The following is a 19,018-nucleotide window of genomic DNA, read 5'->3' on the forward strand; positions in this document are numbered from 1 at the left end:
AGCAGTAAGAGAGAACAGGGGCATTTACCCAGGCTCTCATCTGTACAAGCATGGATTTAAAGGACACACAACCACTGGCTGGCCTCCAGGGCTTATTTGCAGGCAGGCAGGGATTTGGGATGAGGAGTGTGTAAGAGAGCAGAGAAAGTATGGTGAGAGTGAGGGAGCCCCAAACCTGCAGGTGCTGCATGCCGAAGTGGGATGAGCACCTCTCCCAGCTCTCTGAGGCTCCTCTGAGCCCCCCTGTATCAATCCCAGCACCAGACTGCCATGGCCACTCTCAGCAGGCACCCTGGAGCTGGATAACCCTGTGAGGCTCCCAGTGGAAGGAAACCCAGGCTGGAGAGGCACAGATATACCACAGCAGCAACTTCTGCTTTGGGTCAGGAGCTCCAAGTCCTTGGCCGTGTTGAGTAAGTATCAATCTCAAGGACTGGTGGTCCCAGGAACTGGAATGGGTGCTAACAGCAAGGACCATAGGCAGGCTCCTGCCTGGCACCTCTGCCCACAGGGGTCCCTGTCAGCTTTCAGGATGAGTATACTGAACATCTTAAGTGTGAATATCCTAAGTGTGGGAAAGCACACCCACCTCACAGAAATGTGGGTACTCCGCACCTGGCAGGCCCCAGCTCCAGAGTCCCAGAATAACCTTTCGTCAGGATAACGGACTCTGCTGTTGCTGAGGAAATGTTGAGCTCTGCAAAGCAAAGAGGACAAGGGCTGTGCAGCCTTCAGCCCCAGACAGAGATGTGCAAGAAGTGCTGCTGTTAGACTCTCCTGCTGCCCCACTGCCTTCTGCATATGGGCTCCAAACCAGCTTACGCACAGAGCACAAGCCCCTCATCTTTCAGGTTTTACCCACTATGAAAGACCACTCTGGATGCCCTTCTAGCTGCTTTCTAGCTTGAAGATCATGTTCAGAACATACTAACGCAAGAGAGAATGAAAAGGGGAAAAGAGAAAGAAGATGTGAAATCAGCATCAACCCCTTAGAGATTTGTTTTGGTAGACTGTAGATAACAGGCCCTGGTGCAGGAAGGAACAACTGCTGGAGATTGGAGTCTGTAGCAGGAACAGAAGGGGAAAGGCTGAGAGTGTTTTGAAGAGAAACAGAGAAAACCTCAGCTCTGCTTAGTGACCTCTCAGAAAACACAGTCTGTGTGGTTCTCAGCCATGGGCTGCTGCACCTCAGGCAGAGACGCTTGCACAGGCAGCACAGGATGCTGCTGCTTGGGGGAGGAAGGTTGGCTGTCCTATGGTGAAGCAGATTTGTTTCCAAGAGTACTGGGGTTCCTACAAAGCCTCAGCTTTGCTCTTCACCTCTGGCTTGCCTGCCAGGGAGAGGCATGTGCTCCAAGTGCTGCGCCTTGCCACTGTCCCCAGTTCTCTCCAGACAGCTCCCACCAGCACCCATGCTTCCAGAGAGCTGGCTGTGCACTGCTTTCCACGCTCCTGCCTCCTCTCTGCAACAGTGCCTTTGCCACCGGCTGGACAGCAGGAAAACACCTTTCTGCAACTCTCACACCCTCCACAACAAACCTTAAATCAATAACCAAGAACACAGGGACAGGTTATTGCAAACGGAAACCATTAAAATGTAACACAGGGGAATAAAGCCAACCTCTAACACTCAGAAGATTTATAGGGCACAACAGCAGGGTGTTAATTCTTTTGGCAACACAAATGCTTTCACACCCCCTGCCTTTCCTCACCCACAGGAGCAGTGGGAGGAGAGGGGACTATGTGCAGCCCAGCCGTAGCAATACAAGGACACAGCCTTGTTCACACAGCAGCCAGCAGCACACATATTTGGGGTGATGCCATGCTCACAGCGCTGCCCAGATGCACACACCTAAGGGCCATGGAATAGCATATGCCCAGGGGTTCCTGATAACAGACATCTTCCGTGCCCAGCTCCACCTTGCCTATAACACTACCCACTCCTGCTTGCCTCTTCAGCTGCACCACTGTTTCAAGGAAAGGCTGTAAAGAAACTTTCAGATCACTTAAAGTATTTGTAGAAACAAGCCCAGCTCTAAGGCACGCAAGTCCTTCTTTAGGCCTGAATCACCCAACAGCTGGAGAGTGTTTTTGCAGCTGGTTTAACAGACACTCTCCCTGTAAAACTTGCTTGGATCCACAACTTGCTTGGATCCACATGCCCTCAGTACTGCTATGGCAGCTCTGACACCAGGGAGATGCTGGTAAGCACCACCATCAGCTCAGAAGCTCTGGGCAGGAGAGGAGCTGCAGGTCTGCCACAGCCACAGTGCTTTGCATGAACCCACAGAAAGCAACACACATCCTCCCCCCAAGACCCCACGAGGCTCTGGCTGTCACGCCCTCCTTCGATGTCCCTGGAAGAACTGCATTACTGATTAACAGCCCCCTGCCTGCCTCCCCCTATCCCACTCACACCCTTGCCTTTATCTGCCTCCTTGGAGCTTCCCTTGTATAAAGTCCAGGGGCAGGCAGGAGAGAACAGGGTGGGAGCTCACTCAGGACCCACCTGCAGGCAACCTTACTATACCCCACATCCCTGGGTACTGCAGAGGCCTCCCTGGGCTGAGCGGTGGAGCAGCACAAGTCACCTACTGTGCAGGCAGAAGCAGGAGCACCTCGCTCCATCTATGGGAGCAGCAAGGGAAGAGGTGGGTTCCAGCCACAGTGCCAGACCATAAGAGGGCTGTAATACACCCAGGCACAGCCACAAAGGACTCAGAGCCTTGAACATGATCCAGCTGGCAACATCAGCATCAACTTGGCTGAACCCCCCCAACACTGGATTTATTGCCCATATTTCCCCTCCCTGCTCTCACACTATTAGAGAGGGTGCTGCCTCCACCAAGTAAGGGATCTGAAGGGACTTTGGCCAGCCCCATCCCACCGCAAACACCATGAAAATCCCTGGGAGGGGTATGGGGGGGGTCCATCCCCTGCCCATCACTTCCCTCCACACCCTCCCAGCTCTGCACTGCCCAACTGGGCAGCTGCAGGCTTCCCTAAGCCAGGGTGTGCCAAGAGAGAGCTCAAACAGGCACCACTGCACCACGCCCCAAGCCCGTCCCAGTCCTGAAGCCGTGGTACTCTATGCCATCTCAGGGTTCACAGTCAGCACTGCCACCTGCAAGGGACCAGCCCAAGGCAGGGCTTTTCCCTGACTGCCAGCACAAGAGCAGGAAAGATGCTTGGCAGCAGGCCCAAGCATGCTCCCTTGGGGGCTGCCTGCAATTGCTCCCCTCCTCCATGAGCCGCAATGCACTCAGAGGGCCTAGACAGGCATCATCCATCCCTCCCTGCCACTGGCCATCCTTTGCTGCCAAACACCATCCCACTGCAGACAGCTGCAGTCTCTGCAGTCACACAAACACCTCTCCCTCGGGGGAAACCCAGAGATGAGATGTCACCCCTCTCCTTCTGGCAAGCCAGAGCAATACCAAGGAGCAGGCTCGAAAGGGACAGGCACACAGGGCAGTGGGCTCGGAGAGAGCAGAGCCCTGCCCGAGCTCTGGCCAAGGGCTATAGCCCGTTTGTTCCCAGCCCACTGCCGGGAGCGGAGGTGGAGGATCTTGCAGTGCCGCCCCGTGGCCAGCGCGGGAGGTGCAGATGGCCCCAAAACGGCAGGGAGCGTCAGGGTGCCAAGTCCTGCAGCCAGCAGAGCCCATGCGACAGGCTCAGGGGTCCTCAGAGAGGCATTCACCCCTTGCCAGGCCACTGAAGACCGCCTGACAACACGCTCACTGACCTCAGTCCTGCCCCACTCTCCCCAGACATCCCACTCCTGTGCAACATTTTGTGGGACGGTACCGCAGGCAGAGTCCCTGGGGTCTTGAGGGGGGAACAGCCTGAGCCCACACCTGGGAATAGCCCACACAAAGGAGGAAACAAGGCATTGCTGCTGCTTGGGCATCCGCATTTATTATAAGTCTGGGGTAAGGCCAGGACTTCCACTTTCCTGGATTGCTCCAGTTGAAGGCCAATGACCTGTCCTCCTTAAATATTGGTTATAAAACAACTTTTTTTCCTTTTTTATTTTATTAAAAACCTCATCTCTCTCCCCATAATTTTTTTGCCTTTTGTATTTGAGTATAAAAGTGAGGGCGGGTGCTCCGCCTTGCCTGCCGCTACCTCCGCAGGCTGCGCTGTGCCTGCTGCAGCAGAGTGTCGAAGTCCAGGGAGTCAAACTTGCTCTTGACAGGAGCTGGGTCAAAATCCTCCCGGTTTGAATCTGGAAGAGATGGGGAGAGGCTGTCTTGAGCCCATGAAAACACTGGCACAGTTCAGCCATTCCCACAGCAAACTTATCTTGTATCACCTGCCAGCCTCTAGACCCAGAGTTGGGCCGGCCTCCAACACAGTACTGGAGAGACAGGGAGCCCCCGTTCAACCTCCAGGGCAGGACTGTTACTGGATGTGGCTCTGCTGCCAACCCTGACCGACCCCAAGTATGGGGACTCCTACGCCTCCTCTGCCTCCTACGGAAAGAAGAGAAGGACCAAGGGAGGCCAACCCCTAACTTGGAGGTTGCACAACTCACCCAAGTCGGCGTAGTTCCTCCTGCAGAACTGCCTGCGGCCACCAAAACACAGGTCAAAGGGCTGTTCGTCTGGGCGCCGCAGCTTGTGTCCACTCTCGATGGCAGCGAAGGCTTCCTCAGCATAGCGGTAGGTGACAAAGCCATAGTTATCCCTGACATTGGAGGAGATCAGCAGCAAGTTATGTTTGTCTCCCCCTTTGGTCTGCAACATCCCCTTGAGTAACAGGAGAAAGGCCAAGAGGAGTCAACCCAGGGACGGACTGACCCATCTTCCCACAGCTCTTACCCTTCGGAGCGGAAATGAAGGGTACACTCCTCAATGTCCCCAAATACAGAGAAGCGATGCCGCAGCTCTGACCGTGTCATCCGGCTGGGGATCTTGCCAATAAACACAACTCGCCGTTCCTCCTGTGGGCAGGGATGCCCCATCCATGAGCAGGACCTCTCGCACAGAGCACCTTCCCTGCATGGCCTCCCCCCGCACTGCGCCCTGTCCAGGGCCTCCCAGCAATGCTGCTGGCAAGCCTGCACACCCCCCATGGCTTTCTGAAGTGACAGAAGGGCTGTGGAGCCCCAGATTTCCAGCCCCAGATTCCCAGCCCTCCATCACTCACTATTGCACGTTCCTTTTGGAGGATCCTCTGCCTTTGGTAGTGGTCCTGCGCATCATAACTGTATCTGTCAGGGCAGAAAGCAGACACGTGAGCTACAGAATCATGGGGGTCTCAGAAGAGTGATTCTAAACACAAGGGAGATCTTGAAAGAGTGGGTCCACCCCTCCTCCACAGGAGGCTGGGAGATGGGCTGGGGAGAGCTCACACCGCTGCAAGGTAGCCACACTCACCTTCTCCACCTGTTACTCCTCCTGCGAGGTGAGGGAGAGCGGGACTGGCTGCGGGATGAGGACCTGGATGAGTAGGAGGATGTTGATGATGAGGATGAGGATCTGTCCCGGAACCTGCCACATGACCCACAGCTGGAGCGAGAGGAGGAACTGTGGGAACATCTTGAGCGGTACCTGGGGGAAGGAGAGATACAGCTGAGCCCTGCCTTTGTCCAGCATCATGAGGCTCCAAAGTAGAAAAATACCTCAATCATCCCCATGGTATCCAGCATCCCACTTGGACAGGACCCATCCCCAGGATGGGGAAGCCTCTGCCCAAGATTGCCAGGGCAGCAACAACACTACAGAAATGTTGCTCCATTTGGCTCCCAATGCCACAGAGAAAAGGGAGCAGGCTCACAGGAGGCACAGCTTCCCAAGAGAAATAAAGTCACAGGGGAACTGTGAAGCACAAGGCTGTGCCTGGGAAGGCTCGGAAAGGGCTAGGACTTCTGTGCTGAGCCCCACACAACGCACAGGACAACACTACATTCACGTTGTGCTCAACAGCCATGAACAGAGACTGCAAGAGCTTCAGCAAGGCCAGGGAAAGCTTAAGAAGAGCAGGACCAAAACACGTCTGGGATTAAGCTGTGCTGCCTTCACCCAGGAGCACAGTCCCTCTCCAGACATGCTGGCCACAGTTGGTCCCTGCCATGGGCAAACCCAGGCCTGATAGGGCATGCTGCCTGACTCTGCCACATTTTCTCCTGGAGGACAAGTCAGGGTGGCACAGTATATGGGGACATTTTCCAGCACAAAGCCAGCTGACTTGCTGGAAAGATGAGACAGATATCACTTGACAATCCCCAAACTGCACATCCATGGAACATGGCGCTTTATACCTGCCCTTTCCAGCTCCAGCCTCTGCATTTATGAGATGTCAATGAAGGGGTCTTGGTTGGACAGGCCCCTCATGCCCAGGGACATCTCCAGAACCAGCCAACACCAAGAGAACGACAGAAAGAGAATCCCTTTACCAGCTCCAGTGCCTCCCAGCCAAGCTGGGACAGGCTGCACATCACTCAGATGCGCAAGGATTCCAAAAGAAACGCATCCCACGGAAACCAAGCTGTCCCACTTTCCTACACAGCCACATGCATAAGGAGAACAGGGAGCCCCCGAGGCAGCCAAGCCAGACAGGTTTTTCCCTGCTTGCCTCCAGCAGCTTCCTGGAGAGCTCCACTGTGGCTCCTCTCATTTGTACACCAAGGGCTGCAGCAGCTGCACGACACAAACATGAACACCTGCCATAATGCTCCAAAAAAGCATCCAAAAAGCAAAGACGCAGCCAATGACTTGTAACACGGACTGGGTGTTTTAGAAGGAGTAAGGAAGTCTGGCTCAGTGGTGACTTTGCAGGCACATGAGCCCAGATGTGGGCTTCAGCCAGAAAGATGGGCAGGGAGTTGCTGCAGCTCCTCCACCCTCTGTGAGCCAAACATCCCTTCAGAAGAGCCACAAGGACAGAAAGATCAAATCAAGCCACCTAGTAGGACCATAAAGATGCGTCTGGGCACTTCCAAAAGACCGGCCACTGGACAGCTGCCCCAAGAGCAAGCAACAATCCACCACTTACCTTCGCCACCGCTTGGGGGGTGGGGAGAGCGACCGTGACCGGGATCGGGAGGACGAGGATGAAGACGAAGACGAGGACTCGCTAGCTCCATCCGAACTGGAGCTGAAAGAACGGCTGGCACGACTCCGGCCAGCCCTCCAGCTGTCAGTAGAGGGGCTGGGTGAGTCCTGGGGTCTCCGGTAGCAGCGCAGGGACCGCTTGGCAGCAGCATGGCTGGGCTGGGCACTAGGAGTCCGCACCTCCTGGTCCCGGCAGGGGGATGCAGCTGGAGACAGGAGCACTGAGGTGGGGGGACTGCTGCACACAGTGGTGGCCTTGTTGGGGATGGTAGTCCGATAATCCAGGGGCGCTAGGCAGGCCATCTCCAAGGGCTCCTGGCTGTGCCTCGTGGTGGTGTTAGGGGCTGGTGGGGTGGACTCAGGTTGGTCCAGCGTCCGTTTGGTTAAGGAGGAGATGGGTTTGATAGTGATGTCCCGGTGGTGTTTGACATTCCAGCGGGAGCCACCCTTGGCAGCGGGCTTTGTGCCAGAGATATTGCTGCTCTCGAGCTGTGGTGTTCCTAGGATGCAGTAGTCATGGTCTCCCGAGCAGACATGGCTGGGGGCTGTGCTGGCAGAGGCTGGCACCATGCTCTTCACTTCAATCTTGTTTGGGGGCAGTGGCTTGGCTTTCATCAGCTTGGCTGTCATCTGGGGCCCCTCCTGGGGCACAGACCCAGGTGACTTGGTCTTGGCCAGCAGTGAGACAGCAGGCAAAGGCTTCCAGAGCTGGTGAGGAGGCGTCGCTGGGGGCGTGAGGCCTAGGAAAGCACCAGAAGGCTTAAAAAAGCAGCCCTTTGCTGCAACTCACTCAGCTAGGTCTCCCCCATTTCCCAGCCTCCCTCACTCCCCAAGGTGTTTCCTCAGATACACAACATGGCAGACTACCCTACCTTGCCCCAAGTATTCATTACCTGCCACATTGGCCAGCTCAGAGGCCTGCAGGCCATCTGGGGGCTTCCTGTCCTGCTGGGTTGGTGCATCCTGCTGAGTCTCAGGCCTGAGAATGGGAAAGGAGCTTTGTCAAACATAGCAGGCAAAGCCCAGCCCCACTCCCCACACCTGGGGTACCCACTCCATCTGCCCCATTGGCGAGTCCATGAGGACAGAGGATACGAGAGAGCTGCAAGGATAAAACCTGCACAGCCTGGTCATGCCCATCACTGCTTCTCCCACTTTTTCCCCCAGTGCCAGCTCTGTCCCAGTCCAGTGACAAGCTCAGCCCCTCCTGGGCCAACAGACACAGCCCCAGCACATTTCAAACCCTGCCAGGACTGAAAGCTGCTCTGTGCCCTTGCTCTGCTGGGCTCCATGCTGGGCACCAGCTGCCAAGGTCTTGATACTTACCCAGAGCTCCCCATCAGCTGCCTTTCCTCAGGGGGCTGTACAGGAGTTTCCTTCTTCTTGGCTGAAAAGAGAACAGGTAGGTGAGATTGGCAACAAGTGGGGTTGAAGGACAGGGTCCACAAAGCACCCCAGGAACAACTCAGAGGTTTCAGAGCACCTGAAACCCAGCTCCCTGAAGATAGGAGCTGCACATCCTTTTCCCTTCACAGACTTTTCACCACCCCTTTGGTTGCCACAGGGATCCCCAGGTGTTTCCACAGGCCAAGGAGATGGAGACAGAGACAGCACCAGGACAAAACACCTAGGCAGGGTAACACAAGCCCACAGGCAGCAAATTCACAGCCCTCCCACTACCACCCTGACATAGGGAACATGGACGTGCCCAGTATGGCATCGAGGGAGCCCTGTGGGGGATGGAATGCCAGATCCGCACCTTCAGACTTCTCAAACTGCTCCAGCAGGCTGGACAGGTCGGTGGCTTCAATCCCTGGGCAAGGGAGAAAGCACAGCAAGTCAGATCAGCTAGCATTCTCGCAGCACCATAGTGATGCACCCCAACCCCATTCTCTCACTGCATCAGCCTCCCTGGGTGGGGTAAGCACTGGGGAGGAAAAGCAGTAAGAGAGACTGCAGCAGCTCTATCTCTCACAGCAAATAGAGGAACACCCAGCTCTGCCATCCCAGAAGGGAGTAGTTTCAGGACAGTCAGCCCAGACCATCCATTGTAGGCAATGTCCTAGCAAAGGACTGGGAAGAAACTGCAAGCCTGTGGGTATAGCTTTGGCACCCTCACCCCCAGAAGTGCCAGGAACCGGTCCTGCTACACAGGTTGCTGGCAGCACTGCAGCCTTGACGCTGCTGACACTCAACCCAGCATCCTGCAGGCCCTCCCACTCACCGATCTCGCTGATGAAGGCTTGCACAATGTCCTTGCTGCTGTCGCTGGGCTGAGCTGGGCTGAGGAGTGGTTGGTGCCTCCATGGCCGCACAGTGGGTGCCTTGGTGGGAAGGCTGCTCTCTCGACCTGCTTTTGGTGGTGGTGCCACAACCTGGGAGGTGGATTTTTGGCCAGGCAACTCCTGCCCAGCAGCTGCTTTGGGTTCCGACAGGGCTTTCTCCACTGCCTCCTTGCCTGGCCCTACAGCCTTCTTCATGGCATGGGTGCCAAGGGACTCCCCAACAGGGGCAGGAGACACCTCTGCTGGGCAGCAGATGGCAGCTGAGGGGTCCTTTGGGACCTGGTTGGGAGTTTCAGCTTGGGGCTCCTCCAGAAGCTGGGTGGGGACAGCCTGGGGGACTGGCACTGCAGGAGGGACCCTGCTGGGCTGGGCAGTGGCAGCTGAGGGACCTGGCAGGGGCTGGGCTGGGGCTGGAGCCAGAGGGGCCTTGGGGAGAGAGCTCTCTCCTGCCAGCCGTGCTTGCCTCCTGGGGCCTGACACCCTGCCAGTCGCTGGCCTGGCCATGCCACCTGCAGCCCCCATCTCGCTGGTCGGGGCAGCAGGTGACTGGGTGGGGAAGGCTGGTGGCTCTGGGCAGCTGAGCACAGGGGCGGCAGGAGGCTGCCCATGCAGAAGGGCTGTGCCAGGGTGGCTGCCAGCTGGGAAGGCGGTGGTGGCCTGCGCTGCTGCTCTAGGGTCCCTGTGTGCACGGGAAGGCACCGGAGGCGGCATGGGGATTCCTGGCCAGTAGGACGGCGGTGCCCACCCAACCGGGGCATAGGGGCCACCAGGGCCAAATGGAGGTGGGGGTGGCACAGGTGGAGGGGGCCAGGCCATGGCTGGAGGTGGGACGCCAGGCACCACGTGAAAAGTACTGGAGGAGCTGGCACTGGGTGGTGGAGGCAAGCCATGGCAGCCCATGGGCTGCGGGCTGAAGCAAGGCCAGGAAGGCACTGGTGGGTAAAGGGCGTAAGCACCGGCAGAGGCTGGCGGCATCCCAGTGGGGGCCACCCCAGCAGCTGGGGGCACGTTTGGTGCGACAAAAGGCATTGGTGTTGATGGGGATGGTGGAGCTGTGGCAGGTGCTGGGGCTGAAGTCAGAGCAGTGGGAGCTTTGCTGGCAGGAGGTGGGACAGCAGCAGGGCTGGTGGGTTTGTCTGGTCCCTTCTGAGCACTGTCTGCCTCAGTAGAGGAGCGCATGGGTGGCATCAGGCAGGGGATCTCCGCTAGCTCTGTCGGAGGCTCAGGGACACTGGGCCACTTGCTGGCCACTTGCTTCTTGCCTTCCTGGCTGCCAGCCGCGCTGGGCTGACGGTGCAGCATGCGGATGCGGTACTCACTCAGGCTCAGGGCCTTGGGTTTGGTTTCCTTAGGCAGGCCCGCACTCGGCTCTGCTGCTGGCAGACTCTGGGCAGGCTCCAGCCCAGCACTTGGCTCTGGGAGCTGAGAGGCAGCCTCCAAGACCCCACTGCTCTGTTTGGCAGATGGCTGCACATCTGCCTGGCCTTCAGCCTGGTCTGTCAGGCTGGGACAGGCAGCTGCTGGCTGCCCCTCCACGCTTGGTGCAGTCTTCTCCAGGGGCACCAGAGTCTTGTTCTTCTCCAAGGCCACATTCATGGTTTCTGATGCTGGCTCCTTCTGCAGCTCCTGCTTCACTTTCTTGGGCAAGAGGGTCCCTGCTGTGCTCCGAGGCTTGCCCCGGGGCCGCGGTGCCTGCTCAGCATGCAGCTCCATCTGCCCCTCTTTTCGGGCTCGTTCCAGCTGCTGTGCCAGGAAGTCTGAGACCTGAACAGAGGGACACTCTGCCCGCTGCCGGCTGCTGGCTGGCTGCACATGGGGCTGTCCAGAGCCAGTGGAACGGAGCCGGTGGGTTACACAGTCCCTGCCAGGCCTGGCCTGCTTGCTTTGGTCCTCCTCTGCTTTCTTTTTCCGACTCTTCCTTGCTCTCTCACGGCCTCGTCCCTTCTCAGAGCATTCACGTTTTCCACCTGCTGGGGCCTCTGTGCTGTGCCAGGAGCTGCTGTTGCGACCTAAGGCTCCACATGCTGCTGTCTCCAGTGGGGAGGTGGCCTCTGGGACAGTGCATGAAGGCTCCTTCCCAGGAAGTTTTTCCTTCTCCTCCCCTTCCACCCCATTTTCCTGGGCTGGAGCTCCTGGCAGCTCCCCTCGATCTTCTGAGATTGACTCGCTGGTACTTTCCTCTACTCGCACAAGCTGGGGCTCCAGGCCAGGGGAGCTGGGAGTCAAGGGCTGCAGGACCACAGGGATCTCCACACTCTCTCCCTCTCCAGGCACAATTTCCAGCAAGACAGGACTGCTCAGAAATTCTTTGGCCACAGGCTCAGTGTCAGGGTCCAGGCACACAGTGAAGGTAGGCAGGCAGTAGGGGTGCATAGACTTCACCAGCTCACTCAGGGATACATCACCTGTGTTGATGATGCATGGGTCTTCATGCTCCTCCAGCACCGCCCCAGCCTCACTCACACAGAAATCCACAGCCTCCATGCTGCTGTCTAGCTCCAGGCTCAAGGCAGCCTCCTCCTCTTCTTCCTCCCCATCACTGCGCTGCGGCAGGGGCTGCTCTCGGGCTCGGTGCCAGCCCACCTTGCGCTCCACCCTCGGAGTGCTGCAGACTTGCTTCTTTGGCAGCATTGGGTCCTCGAGGCCATGAGCAGCACGGTCCCAGGCCACATCTGTGTCAGTCTGGGAAGGAGCATAACAGCAAACATCAGTTCCTGGGATTTTAGCAGCACTCCCCTAGGACAGCCAACTGGGTCTGCTGCAACTCTACAGCAAAGCCCCCATGGCAGACAAAAAGCTGGGACACATTTGACCTGCCCAGTAAAACACAACAGAGCTGATGCTCCTATGGGAGCATCCCCAGTCCCTGAGGCAGACCCTCTTCCCACTGCCCCTGGTGCCTTGCAAAAGCATCGCTTCTGAGAAAGGATGCCTGTGCCAGGAAGGAAGGCTGGCACTGGGGACTGCAGCAGGGACAGTTATCCCAGCACCACTACAACACTGCTGCTTCAGCTTCCCCTGCTCAGCTGCTCACCTTCCCAACCACAGAGACACTGCTGCTGCTGAGAGGCCTAAGAGCCTTAGGCTGTTCCAGGGTAGGGCTCTCGCACTCCAGCAACGGGCGGGATAAGGTGAGAAACTTCTGAAACTGGAAAGATGGACACAAGATGAGACAGTGGCAGGTCTATGCTGCTGGAGGGGACAGGCCACCCCCAGCCCCACAATGCCCACGCACTTCACCCCACAAAGCCAAAGAGCAAACAGCCCTGTTTCACTCACACTGCACGCAGCTCCCATTGGGGACGTGCTGCTCCCCAAAGCCTCTGGCACATCCCTGGCTCTGTATAAAGACCCATGACGAAGGCATGGCCCTTTCAGAGCACTTCTTTCACACTGGAACCATCATGACAGTACATCTCAGGGTACTAGGGACCAGGGTCCTACTACTTCAGGGCATCCTCATACTAGGACCTAGCAGAGCCCTGCCTGAGCATCTTCCCATGGGCTCTGGAGGCCGGCTGCATCTGCTCCCCAACTTACCGAGGGATTCTCCCGCTCACGAGGTGAGGTCAGCAGCTCTGCGTCCATGATGGTGTCAAATGGGGACAGGGTCTCATCATCTGTGCTGTCCAAGATCTCTGTGATGGCAGTCAGCAGGGACAGCTCGTTCTGTGCATCCAGGCAGGCCTTGCTCTGCTGCAAGGGTAGGGACAGTCTCAGAGGGCAATGGAATACAGCCATAAGATCTGGACATGGAGGACACTGCCACCACCCCCACCCATGCCACAGCTAAGGCCAGCCCGGCCACCACATCTGACATCTGTGTGTGAGCTCCCACCTCGCTCAGAGAAAGATCCTCAATGATGGAGATCACAGAGGAGTCAAGATAGTTCTGCATTGTCCCCAGGATCTCTTCAGCTTCTAAGATGGTTTCTGCATCCAGTGATGTTAAGTTCGGGTCATCCTCCTCGAGGGAAAAGCACTGTTGAGGAGCATGGGGAGCCAGGTAAACACTTTGCACAGCCCCACTACCAGTACTGATTTCCCTCAGCACACATGGGCTCCTGACAGCCTGTGCTGCAAACAGTGGCTGGGCACCCTCAGCACCCTGAACACGCAGGGGAAGCAGGTGGGACACAGCTGCAGGTCAGAAGGTGGCACAGTGCCATCTTCTCCTTTGCTTTCAGAAGAGTCCACTGCACAAAACCCTGTGCTGCTTTCAGCCCAAGACCCTTCCAATTACACAGGATGCCACCACACCAAAAATTTCTGCCTGATTCACTTTGCAGCTGCGTGACTCGGAAAGATGAATGGATAAAACATCAGGCTCTACCCAACACCACACACTGGTTGTGCAGGACAGGGAGGGCACAGCCTAGCTCCTGCCACCTCATGGACTGTCACGTGCCCCTCCAATTCTGGCTGTTGGCGCTTCAGATAAGCCCAAAACCATTACGAAATTCATAACAAAAGTGCAGGAATCAGCAAGAGGAGTGCAGCCAGCTGCCACTGCTGGAGCCCTACCCCAATACCTCTGCTGCAGGCTACAAGAGGACATGGTCTGTGCTTGCAATCCAGGACCAAACCAGTTTGTTACGCTTCCTCCTTCAAATTCCCAACCCCACTTCCTTTCCAGTCCTCCAGCCACCTCTCCAGGGATGCTTGGGTAATTCGGAGAAACTTCAAAAAAGTATTTGCACTGCAGTCCAGAGCCATGCTGCAGGATGGCCAGGAAAAGCCAGATGCTGAGTGAGGGCAGGGGCTGCAGCCCCCAGTAGAGTAGAGCCATAGGACACACAGGGCAGAGCAGCAGCACAGGCGCGTCACTGGCAGAAGACAGGATGTGAACTGCTGTTTTAGATGGGCTTAGGCAGAGAGATAACAGAAGCTGGAAAGATAAGGGCACCAAGGACAGGGCCCTGGGAGAGTACACCTCCCTCCCAAAGATAGCCAGGAGCAGGCTTCAACCTATCTTCCTGCCCTTGGAGCAGCACCAGCATGGTAAGAATACGGCTGAACCTTGCAGGATGCACATCTGATGCAGTTCACCTGTGTTTCATGTAGGTACCACAGCTTGCATGAGCCTGTGCCCATGCAGAACAAAATGTACCTTGTCCCTAGAGAGAACCTGGTAATACTTTGAAATCCTCTCCTAGCAAGCAGTAAACTGCACCAGAGACAGCAGGCATTTCACAAAATAGGTTTTTCTAAAATACGACAGCACCAAAGCCACACACCTAAACCCCTGGTCCCTGGGGTTCTCCAGAAACCTGCCATGATAAGACAAAGCAGGCAGCGCAGCCCACAGCACACTCAGGAGACCTGTGGAACCCCAGAACACAGGCACCCCGAGACCAGGCTGGGAATCAAAGCCAGGACACCTACAGCAATGCCCTGAAGCTACCCATCCCAAATTCCCCCAGTCTGTGACATGACAGCCCTAAAGACCAGGAGTCTGCAGTGGTTTGGCACTCAGCAGGCAGCTTGTCAGCCCAGTCCAGCCTCTCCCAAGGCCCTCTGTCTGAAAGTGGAGCACACCAGTGACACCAGGACACCGTTCCACCCCCCCAGGCAGATCAGGCTATGGAGCTGTTTTAAAGCAGTTTTCCTGCTTTCCTCAGCATCCCAGTTCCCCCCCTTGCCGGTGCTGGCTGCTGGTCAGAGCGCGGCGCAGAGCCTGCTGGCAGCCCTCTAGGCGCAGCCTGGCTGCTATTCCCGGCCAATCCTCACGCAGATACTGGGAGGACATCCAGGCTCACACGCCCAGCCCCGGCGTGCGACCCTGAGTCAGCGGTGACCGGGCAGGCAGAGGCACACGGCCACCGAAGGAGCCAGCAGGATGGAGCATCAACAGCCCAGGGATGCAAGGACCACCTGACCCCTGCCTGAAGATGGCAAAGGGATCCAGAGGACATCCCGGGGCTGCACAGCCCTGCCCATCTGGCCGCAGGACTGACTCTCCCCAAAGGAAGCATGTAATAAGAGGTTTCCAGCTGTGATCAGCGCTGGACATTAGGAGGGAGGGAAGTAAAACCCTCTCATCCAAATGGCCTCTTCCTGTGGCTCCTGCCCGAAGCCCAGGCAGAAGGGAGACAGGGAGGGCGGGCAATCTCCCATGCCTTCCTCGACTCACTTGACTCAGCGCCTTGCAACAAGGAGTCCCACAGCCGTGAGTCACCGGCCTGGGCTGTGTTCCCCCAGGACTCTCTTTGATCCACCTGGGGACGGGCACCTCCTGCAGCCCTCATCGCTTGAGCATCGCTTGTGCGTCGGGGCGGGGGTATGAACCAGCCCAGCCTGCTTCAGCGTCCCTGCCCGCTCCCCTCCCTGCCAGAGACCCCTGTCACTCCTAGCCCGGAGGGGAGGGGGGAACCCCCCATGCCTCCTTCACAGCTCCCTGTGTTTGCTTCACAGCAGCGCTGCAGGGAAGAGGGTCACGGGAATATTCAAGGACAGGCTTCGGCTCTGGCCATGCTGTGCCCAAGCAACCAGCACTGCCGGGGAGAAGGGAGGATGCTCACAGCCCCAGAGTGGGCTTTGGGCAGCAGGGTACTGGGACTGGCTCACCGCTTGCAATGGACACAGTCTGAGCGTGGCCACCAGCTCTTCCAGTACCCACCCGGCACAGGATACACTGCGCTCGCTGTTCTGGTCCCCGTAAGGGACAACGGAGGCCCCCGCAGGCCGCTGGTGACACGTGTGCCCGGCGTGCTGCGGCTACGCCCCGAGCACAGGGCGGCCATGGTCCCCGCCTAGCTGCCAAGGCTGCGCTTACAGCACCGGAGCTACCGGCAAGGGCGCGGGGTGAGCCCGGGAAGCCGGGGGGCTCCGCCCGCCAGCGCGGCACAGCCAGAGGATGCTCCGTGGATTCCTCTGCTGCTTTCAGAAAACGTCAGGAGGGTACACGCCTCTCTTCCCCCATATGCAGCCCACTCTGCTCGCGTCGGGAAGGGGCGAGACAGGACTGGCGTCCCCAAGCCCGGGGTCGGAATGGGAAGGGGGTCACCCCCGCAGCCCCTCGGCCACGCAGGAGGACCATGGCGGAGGCAGAAGCCTAGGGCTTCCCCCGAATAATCCCTACAAATGCACAACGCAGGTGTCCCCACATCCCCTCCTGGGGTGCGCCATCCCTGCGCTCCCAGTCCAGACAGCAGCGCACTCGTACCCAGCCCAGCCATGGCAGGGACCGACGGGGGCCGGTGACAACGGCAGCGCCGCGCCCCATACCTGCCCCAACGCGGGAGTCTCTTGCTACGGGATAAAGCCCCGCTTCCCGTGGATAAGCTCTCGGTACGGCTCGGGGAACCTCCCCCCCGGCCCGGGCCACGTTCTGCACGCAGAGCTCCTGCCACCGAAAACAGCGGGTGTCGGTGTCCCAAACCGCGCCAGCCCCAGCTCCCCGCGGCCGCAAGTGGCAGAGAGCGGCGCCGGGATGGAGGAACCGCGGGGGAATGGCGTGAGCGGCATCCCCCTGCCCCCATTACCCAAGGCCGTGGTGTCACCTCCGGCAGGGGACACCAAGCCACCCGTCCCGCCGGGTCCCGTGGTCGTGGTGCGACCATCCCCCCCAGCCCCATAATCTCCCCCAGCGGGAGAGCTCCGGGCACCCCAGTCCTCCACCTTTAGAAAGGGCGCCCCACTCCGGGACCAGCGCAGACACCGCCGACCCGCGCTGCGCCCCCCGCCCGCCGCCGGTGCGGCGGGCCCGCTCCCGGCACACGTGGTGCTGCCGCCGCGGGAGCCGCCCCGGCCTCCACGTGTCACAGCGCGCTCCGCCGCGCCCCGCCGTCCCTTACCTGCAGGGGGCTGCCGGCGCGGAAAGCCGGCTCGTGCAGGGCTCCGCCGCTCGCCAGGCCTCGCGGAGCGGCCGCGGCGACAGCGGCAGCGGCACCGGCCCCGTTGGCGGCGGGCACCGCTCCGCCCCGCCGCGCCGCCATCTTGGCGCCTCTGCTCCCAGCGCGGCCACTGCCGAGCGCGCCACGTGACCGCTGCCCGCTCCGAACTACAGCTCCCGGCGACCCCGCGCAGCCTCGCCCGCGCGCGGCACGCCGGGAGCGCACCCTTTCGCCGCCGACCGCGCGCCGAGCGGCGGCGACCGGCCTGAGGGGGCGCCCGCCCTCGGGATCGCGGGCGGCCATCTTGAGGGCGGGCAGGCCCTCGGACTTCGCCGCCATCCTTGCGGCGGGCGGGGAAGAGGAGGGTCGGCCAGGCCCCCGGCGGGCGGTGGGAGGGGCGGCGCGGGCGGGACTGGCGGGAAGCGCCCCCTGGGGGCGGGGCAGGCGCGCATTTTCCCGCGGAGCCGCGGGCCCGCCCCGCCGGCTCTGGCGCACACGTGTGCGCGGCCCCGGCGCGTGTCCCCGCGCTTCCCGGAAAGCAGGGGCACAGCTGCGGTGGGCGCAGCGGCTCGCCGTCCCCTAGCTGTGAGCTTTCCCTGTGCCTGAGGCGCCTATGCAGCACTGCCATGGTGGTCCGTTGAGCCCAGCCTCGTGTAGAGCTGCTGGAGGTGACGTGCACGTGTGGTGGGCACAGGGGGTGTGGAAAAAAACTATCGGGTGTGAAAAGAGGGATGGGGACCGCGAGCTGCCGTGCAGCTTCCTGGTATGGCAATGGGGCAAGGTACCCAAGTCACTGCTTGTGCCTAGGTTTGCTCTCCAAAGCTGGCACACAGAAAATCACCTGGAAAATGTGAGGGAGCCAAACTCGGGTCACTGGACACAGTTGCTGTCCAGCCTGGCTCCCCAGGAAGGCAAGGGATGCCAGTGTGCGCAAGCGCTTGGCCTGGCCCTGTTTGGTACCTTCTGTTCAGGAAGCCCAGAGTCCCTTCGGGTGCTGTCACTTCCTGCAGGTCTTCTGGCTTCCAGGCAGACGGTAGGATAATCTCATGGAGTGCAGGGATGTGCTGAACATCCCTGAGAGGCAGTGTGGACATGTCACTGGAGCTCTGCAGTGCATGGCTGGCCTGGTGGGGGGTAATTGTCCCAGCCTCTACATCAGTTCCTGGAGCACAGACCCGACCAGGCCAGATTCCCTTGGAGATCCAGAGCACAGAACTGCTTTTCTCACCGTTGTGTTCCTGATCATTGGGCTGTGCTATGTCTGACACATGAAGTCTCATCCCACTCTCCTTCCTTCCACCCCTGCTACAAGGGACTTTCAAATGTGATCACTTGTCCCATGTCACCTCCTGCCTGGCAGGGGCTGTTCTTCCCTAGCCACAAATAGGCTCTCTGTCCAGGGAAGCTGCTCTCCTCCACCTCCTCAACCAAAGAGCCCATAGCGTCTCCCACCGACACTGGTATGTGCCCAAAACACTGAGCAGCAGGCAGGAGGCTGTGTCCTTCTCCAGGGCCATGGATCCATGTCTGAGTGCTGCAGAGCACAAGTGTTGTAATGGGTGAATGTGAGCACACTGCTGGGCTGTGGGGGATTTTGCTAGATGTTACAGGCTCCTCAGGCCAGCACCTGCCTCTGGTACTGCAGGGGAAGCTGGACAAGTGCTCCAGGCTCTCTGCAGCCCAGGTGTGGTTGCCCCTCTGAAGGGCACTTTGCTTCCCCTGAGCTCAACAAATCTAAAGCAGGGAACAAGTCACTTTTGAAATGTCCACATGTCTCTTCACTGGCCTGAGGAGAAGCTGTCCATAACCTGCTGACAGGGATGTGGAGCAATGTTCCCCT

The 19,018-nt window shown here is 58.8% G+C and overlaps 1 protein-coding gene across 2 annotated transcripts; it reads right to left on the bottom strand.

The window, feature by feature from the left end:
* Positions 1 to 3,892: 3,892 nt before the first annotated feature.
* PPRC1 (PPARG related coactivator 1) lies at positions 3,893 to 17,039 on the bottom strand. Of its 2 annotated transcripts, none has more exons than XM_040071885.2 (14): positions 16,964 to 17,039; positions 13,182 to 13,325; positions 12,884 to 13,039; positions 12,378 to 12,491; positions 9,283 to 12,025; positions 8,818 to 8,871; positions 8,385 to 8,445; positions 7,952 to 8,037; positions 7,000 to 7,798; positions 5,382 to 5,555; positions 5,152 to 5,215; positions 4,824 to 4,945; positions 4,538 to 4,689; positions 3,893 to 4,228 (listed from the first exon to the last, which is right to left on the bottom strand). In XM_040071885.2, exons 2-14 carry the CDS (start codon positions 13,239 to 13,241, stop codon positions 4,125 to 4,127), a joined length of 4,689 nt encoding a protein of 1,562 aa, XP_039927819.1. In that variant the 5' UTR covers positions 13,242 to 13,325; positions 16,964 to 17,039; the 3' UTR covers positions 3,893 to 4,124. The 2 variants fall into 2 exon arrangements, with proteins under 2 accessions (XP_039927819.1, XP_039927820.1); XM_040071886.2 differs by lacking the exon at positions 16,964 to 17,039 and adding an exon at positions 16,571 to 16,650.
* Between the last annotated feature and the right edge of the window lie 1,979 nt (positions 17,040 to 19,018).

This window comes from Hirundo rustica, chromosome 8, assembly GCF_015227805.2.
Source record: "Hirundo rustica isolate bHirRus1 chromosome 8, bHirRus1.pri.v3, whole genome shotgun sequence".
NCBI lineage: Eukaryota > Metazoa > Chordata > Aves > Passeriformes > Hirundinidae > Hirundo > Hirundo rustica.

Bases quoted from the DNA above. Each gene is read 5' to 3' on its own strand.
- PPRC1 (XM_040071885.2), bottom strand. From the start codon at position 13,241: ATGCAGAACTATCTTGACTCCTCTGTGATCTCCATCATTGAGGATCTT. The intron at 13,040-13,181 runs GTGGGAGCTCAC...CTACCCTTGCAG, and splicing joins AGGATCTTTCTCTGAGCGAG to CAGAGCAAGGCCTGCCTGGA. The intron at 5,216-5,381 runs GTGAGTGTGGCT...CTGCCCTGACAG, and splicing joins AGGAGTAACAGGTGGAGAAG to ATACAGTTATGATGCGCAGG.